The sequence below is a fragment of the Eufriesea mexicana genome, unplaced genomic scaffold, assembly GCF_001483705.2.
Source record: "Eufriesea mexicana isolate 0111107269 unplaced genomic scaffold, ASM148370v2 scaffold3508, whole genome shotgun sequence".
Taxonomy (NCBI): Eukaryota; Metazoa; Arthropoda; class Insecta; order Hymenoptera; family Apidae; genus Eufriesea; species Eufriesea mexicana.
This window is the reverse complement of record NW_016911531.1, coordinates 123,152-129,645: the sequence shown is the minus strand read 5'-3', so window position 1 is coordinate 129,645 and position 6,494 is coordinate 123,152. Positions and strand designations below refer to the sequence as shown.

General features: G+C 51.1%; 1 protein-coding gene across 13 annotated transcripts in view; it reads left to right on the top strand.

The window, feature by feature from the left end:
- The window catches only part of HDAC4 (histone deacetylase 4), a 24,451-nt gene extending 17,957 nt beyond the window's left edge, over window positions 1-6,494 (top strand). For 10 of the 13 annotated variants that reach the window (XM_017904878.1, XM_017904883.1, XM_017904876.1 and 7 more), the window contains 12 exons: window positions 236-318; window positions 802-914; window positions 1,525-1,662; window positions 2,283-2,383; window positions 2,470-2,610; window positions 2,751-3,063; window positions 3,404-3,877; window positions 4,183-4,458; window positions 4,673-5,019; window positions 5,162-5,716; window positions 5,951-6,090; window positions 6,221-6,494. In XM_017904878.1, the coding sequence (XP_017760367.1) occupies window positions 236-318; window positions 802-914; window positions 1,525-1,662; window positions 2,283-2,383; window positions 2,470-2,610; window positions 2,751-3,063; window positions 3,404-3,877; window positions 4,183-4,458; window positions 4,673-5,019; window positions 5,162-5,716; window positions 5,951-6,090; window positions 6,221-6,284 (2,745 nt within the window). In that variant the 3' untranslated portion in view covers window positions 6,285-6,494. The remainder of the gene's footprint in view (window positions 1-235; window positions 319-801; window positions 915-1,524; window positions 1,663-2,282; window positions 2,384-2,469; window positions 2,611-2,750; window positions 3,064-3,403; window positions 3,878-4,182; window positions 4,459-4,672; window positions 5,020-5,161; window positions 5,717-5,950; window positions 6,091-6,220) is intronic. The other 3 variants (XM_017904881.1, XM_017904889.1, XM_017904888.1) reach the window with 3 other exon arrangements.

The window sequence follows — 6,494 nt, the reverse complement described above, 5'->3', positions numbered from 1 at the left end:
TGGGTGGGACGAATGGTCGAGTGATATGTAATAAAATGGGAAAGGGAAAAATGTTGGTTGAACGAGGATGGGAAATGATAGAAGGGTTGAAAGAAAAAAGGTTGTATCGAATCGGTAAAATGGTGGTCGGTGTGTTTGCCTCGTTTGATAATAGGGCAGAGGGGTTAAACGTGGAACAGGGATGGGAGTATGTTGCGCGCGAGTCCTCGCTGAGAGAGGAAACTTACGATTTCAGAGCTTCCTCGTGAACAAGAAGCAAAGGGAGGCCGCGGCCGCAGCAAACGGGGCCGTACCTGGTACACCCGGATACAGGAGCTGGTGAGATTTTTTTCGAGATTGGTGATTCTCGCGTGCGGGTTCACCCGTCCTCGGTCTCTTCTCGCTTTCTCCTATTTTCCTCGAGTACATCCTCTCGCGATACTTTGCGCTTTGGCCTATAACCCGTTTGCTTGCTCGACCGCAATTTCGCTTTTATCTCTCTCTCTATCTCTCTCTCTATCTCTCTTTCTCTCTCTCTCCTCGACTATTTCTCTGTTTATCTCCCTCTCTCTCTCTCTCTCTTTCTCCGTATCCCGCCTTCGATCCCCATTTTTCTTCGACGAGAGCGCTACTTTAGCACGCTTTCCAAAAAGGTCACAAAGGGTGCGTGTACTCGAGTAAGGGAAGTGGAGAAGGGCCGAGCCGGGTGATTTCGAAACGATTCGAAACGATTCGGTCGAACGCTCGAATACTCGAATGCTCGATCGATCGAGCGAACGACTCGAAACGAATTGTACAAGAAGCGGCGAATTTGTTGGTCAGGTTGCAGCCGCAATCAGCGGAATCCGCGGGGGCCACGAATGCTTCGCATCCCTACCGGATGCCGCAGATGCTGCAGGAAAAATTCGCCGATGATTTTCCTCTACGGAAAACAGGTATGTATACGCGCGAACGTGCACGCGTTTCTTGTACCATAAGTTCTCGTGGTGTCGAGTGATAAGCATATATTTGGTGGAAGGTAGTCTCTTTCTATGTGTGCCTATGTACGATAGTAGAATGCCTAAACTAAAGCATGGTTTTTGCGATTCCAAATCGTTTTGCCTGTAAACGCGCATACAGGCGCACACGCGCGTACACACACACGCACACACACACGGAAACGATAGAGACACACAGAGACGAGCGTACACGGACCGAAAAGCCATAGACACGGAACCTGCATCCGATAGACCGCCATTTCGTTTCCCCGATCGCGCGCGAGCTTGTCGTCGACCAAGCGTCGACGATCCTTTTCGTCTGCCGAATTCGAATTCGCGGTTTTACCATCGCGAACGCGCGTGCGCAGAGACGACAGGCTCGCGAGTCGATTGTTCTTTTTTCTCCTGGACCACGCACCGCGTACTACGTCTATTATATCTCTATCCTTGCTTCGTGCGATTGTCCTATATTCCTCTGCGTTCATCCCGAACCTCTGTCACCGTTTTACACACTACTGCGGCCCAATACGACGACGACCAACAACTAACCCTGGCTAAAATTGGCCAGCCTCGGAGCCGAACCTGCTGAAGGTGCGACTAAAGCAACGCGTGGAGAGGAACATGGCTGCGTCGAGAAATTCACCCCTGATGGCACGTCGGAAGGATCGCCTGCTGTCGCACCTCAAGCGGAAGTCACTGCTAGCAAGTACGTCCTTGGATCCAGCTTAATCGAAATTCATTCGATCGTCGAGTTATCGACTGTTCCTGCGTGAGCATTAGCAAACGATTCGTTGCACCCGTGTTTTAGATTAATCGATCGTTGATTTTTGCCTTTTTGCCAGTGTCCAGTAACAGCATGTCGACAACGTACGTTACCGATTAACATATCTCCACGGAGAGGGAGAGAGAGAAAAGAAAAAGAAAAAGAAAAAGAAATCGCCGAGTGCATCGTGTCGCGTCTTTTCGTCCTCGTTTCTCGTGTCGTCCCCTCCCGTTTCGTAGTAACGCTCAAGAGTATTTGAACCGTCCACTGTTCGAGGAAACAGAGAGAAAGAAAGAGAAAGAGAAAGGGAGAGAAAGAGAGAGAGAGAGAGAGAGGGGGGGGGGATTGCAAATGTTCGGCGAGCACGGGGAAGAGAACCGAAGGCGAAACGATGCGCGCGATGCGTCCCTTTTGCGCGACGGAATTCGGGACAGCAACGGGCTCGAAACGAACGGGTTGGAGACACAGACTCGATCGTTTTCCCGAATTCCAATCTCGTACGCGACGAGTTGCAGGCAAACCACGCGTCGCTTATCGCCATTCGCTGATCGAACCTTTTCCAGATTCTAGCAGTAATCCCGAGTCTGGGCCTAATTCACCGCCGACCGTGAACAACTCTCAAGCGAGTCCCACCGCGGGAGGTAATACAACGGCGATTCAAGAGGTGAGTCTTGCACGGTAAAAGGATTAATCCATTGTCCCATTAGGCCATCGCGTACTAGCTACTATTAAACGTATATTCGTTTGCAGGAAACGGAGAACACCGGTTTCGGTGGGCCATTGACCAGCAGTAGTCAGCAAGGTAGCCTCTCGGATCTGTCGCTGTTCAGTTCACCGTCCATGCCTAACATCTCGCTGGGACGACCTCACGTTCCATCCGGTTCTAGCACGGTGAGTCGCGTAATCGTCCGAGGACGTCTCTAGATTTGCAAATCTCTGTGGATGGGTCGCGATAGCGACGTCGCAGAGTCTTCGGAGACGATGCGCGCTCCGTTCTAAAGGACAACACCGGTTTTCGCTTCTATTCGCAGACCGGCACGAAATTGGCAACTGTCTCGGAGGCGGAGGTACGGGCAGCATTCACCGCGCGATTGGGGATGCCGCTCACCGGTCAAATGTTGCCTGGCACCTTGCCTTTCTATCCGTCGTTGACGGTGATCGAAGGAGGAGACGCAACGTCCACGGGTTACGTTCACAAACAGATGCAAAACATGGAGCATCCGTCGTTAACGAATCGGCAGCATCCGTCCGCGGTATATCACGGTACCGCGACGGCAACACCCATCACGGACACGCAAGTAGCGCATGCGAGGCTGCAAAAGGCTGGTCACCGGCCTTTAGGTAGTATGTTCTCTCTTCTTTGCTGGCAGCATATTTTTCCAACGCGCGTGCCACCACTGCTCTTCACCGGTCTACAATCACTCCCTCCGCGATTCGCGCGTCTTTTCTCCGATCGCACGATCCTCGAAAGCGGCTAAAAGTGGCTAAAAGTGGCTAAAAGTGGCTAAAAGTGGCTAAAAGTGGCGGGAAATTGTAACGGAAATAACACACGCACTGGCACGCGCGAACACCGTCTCGTTGGCACGTGGGTTTTGATCGCGCGTGAGATCACCTGGTGCCTCGTTGGTACAAACTCGACAATTCCGCTCACGCGACCGTTTGGTCGCTCTTCCCGTTCCCATAGGTAGGACTCAATCCGCGCCGTTGCCTTTGGGTCATCCGATGCTACAAGGTGGCATTATCACGCCGCAAACCCATTACGAAGAGTACCTGGCAGAGAAGCAACTGCACGATCAGCAACAGGCGCACAACTACCTAAAACAGCAGATTCGTCAAACCGTGCTGACGCGAGTCGGCTCTCGGGGACAAGCGAATCAGTTGGACGAAGCTCCGGAGACCGAGGAGTCCGAGGTGATAGATCTTACCGGAGGGAAGAAGGATTTGTCGGAGGAGAGCGAGATTTCGAAACAGCAACGAGATCGCGAACAGTTTCTTCAGCAGCAGAGAGATCTCATGATGAGACACACCTTGCAGATCTCGAACGAGTCGTCAACGGCCTATGGCGGGAGCGGTAGTGGGGCAGTTAGCGGAAGCAGGAGTAACCAGCCGAGTGCCAGACCATTGTCCAGAGCGCTGTCTAGTCCGTTGGTACACTTGGGTAAGCTACACCACTTCTTTTTCTTCTTCTTCTTCTTCTTCTTCTTCTTCTTCTTCTTCTTCTTCTTTTTCTGCTCCATCTGGTACTGCTACTATTACTATCACTATCATTCATTACTACTACTGTCACTACTACTGCTACTATCGCTACTAGCGCTATCGCTGCAACTATTGCCATTACTATTACTATTACTATTACTATTGCTATTATTATTACTATTACTACTACCACCACCCGTCCCCGTGCACGTTTGTTCGAACAACGACGATGACGTTGCTCCTCTCTTTGCTCGGCGCGCGACGCAGGTCCTCAGGGAACTCAAGCCACCGGCGATCTGTTCGCGCGCACTTCTTCCCACCGACCTACTACCGGCTTGGCCTACGATCCGCTAATGTTGAAGCATGCCTGCGTCTGTGGCGAAACAGTTCGAGGTCATCCTGAACACGGAGGCAGGCTACAGAGCGTTTGGGCACGACTCTCGGAAACCGGCTTGTTACAGCGATGCGACCGAATACGTTCGCGCAAAGCCACGCTCGAAGAGATTCAAACGTGTCACAGCGAGGCTCATGCTCTTCTCTTTGGTGAGTCCGTTACGTACACGGCGCTATTCTTTCCCTTCCTTCTTCTTTGTTCTTTCTACCCCCTTTGTATCCCTATTCAACCGCATCCACCGGCAGTTCTCTCTCCTTTACACGCCTACTACGTTCCAAACCTATCCCGACTCTTTTCCCGTCATTACATCCTCGCCATGTACAGTACATGTTCAGTAGAGAGTAAAATATGTCCTTTGCGCAGGAACGAATCCGATGAATCGACAAAAGTTGGACGTGTCGAAGCTCTCTCAACTGCCAATCAAGAGTTTCGTACGGTTACCCTGCGGTGGAGTAGGCGTTGATTCCGATACCACGTGGAACGAACTCAATACCGCTCCGGCCGCTAGAATGGCTGTCGGCTGTGTCGTCGATTTAGCCTTTAAAACCGCCATGAGTGACATTAAGAACGGTTTCGCCGTCGTTCGACCGCCTGGACATCATGCCGAAACCAATCAAGCCATGGGTTTCTGTTTCTTCAACTCGGTCGCAATCGCTGCGCGATTGCTTCAGCAAAAGCTCGATATTCGAAAAATCATGATCCTGGATTGGGTAAGAAAACCCGTCTGTCCCTGTCTCACCGCGTACACGCGTCCTCGCTCCGCGTTTATTCGTCGTCGTCGCATGAAGCGGTAACAGTTGCTCGTTCATCGAAATGGAAGAATTTATGGTTCGTTTGCTTTCTGTTTATTAGGATGTTCATCATGGGAATGGAACGCAACAAATGTTCTATGACGATCCACGCGTGCTCTACCTATCGATACACAGGCACGACGAAGGCAACTTCTTCCCAGGAACAGGTGGACCTACCGAGTGCGGTGCAGGAGAAGGCTTGGGTTACAACGTGAACGTAGCTTGGTCCGGTGGATTGAATCCTCCGATGGGCGATGCCGAATATTTAGCCGCGTTTCGTACGATCGTCATGCCAATCGCGAAAGCGTTCGATCCGAGCATCGTGCTCGTCTCGGCTGGATTCGATGCTGCCGTTGGCCACCCCGCGCCTCTCGGAGGTTACAAAGTTAGTCCGGCCTGTTTTGGAAAGATGACGCAGCAACTGCTCGGGTTGGCGAACGGTAAGGTTGTTCTTGCTCTCGAAGGTGGTTACGATTTGGCCGCGATCTGCGATTCTGCCCAAGAATGCGTGCGTGCGCTACTTGGAGACGAACCGAGTCAACTTAGGGAAGAGGAATTGACAAGAACACCTTGTCAAAATGCTGTCGACACGCTGCAAAAGACTATCGCTGTGCAGGTACGATTCAAACAACTGTCTCTCTCTCTATCTCTCTCTTTCTGTCGACACGCTGCAAAAGACTATCGCTGTGCAGGTACGATTCAAACAACTGTCTCTCTCTCTCTCTCTCTCTCTCTTTCTCTCTCTCTCTATCTATCTATCTATCTATCTATCTATCTATCTATCTATATGTCTATTATCTTTTATGAAGATCGTTTCGATTTCCACGTTTGGTTTTTATCGTTGAGACAGATGTCGCATTGGCCTTGCGTCAAGTTGAACGCGCATACGGCATCGATGAGCGCGATCGAAGCTGGACAGAAAGAACGCGATGAAACCGAGACGGTCTCCGCGATGGCCTCCCTATCGATGCAGCAGCCTACCAATTTAACGTAAGTGTTATCCGGCTTATCGTTTTCGACTTGCTTCCTAGCTAGTCTTTGCTTATTCTCTTCGTTGCTCCCATTTGCTCCCGTTTGCCCGAATTGCACGAAATACGATCGTTCGATGCGATTTTTCCAGGACTACCCCAGAACATTCCCGAGAAGTTTCCGAGGAGCCGATGGAACAGGATGACGCCAAATGAAGAAAGACGCAAAGCTGCTCGTCGATCGTTTTTGGAAATAGTCACGCGGCTATCACTGTGTTTGCATCGTTTCTTTGTTCAACATGAACGACAAGTGACACGGAACCGCTGTGCTGCGAATTGCAACAGCTGCTGACACTCTTGTCATCGCTATCGCTATCGTCTTCGCCATCGTCATCGTCATCGTCATCGTCATCGTCATCGTCATCG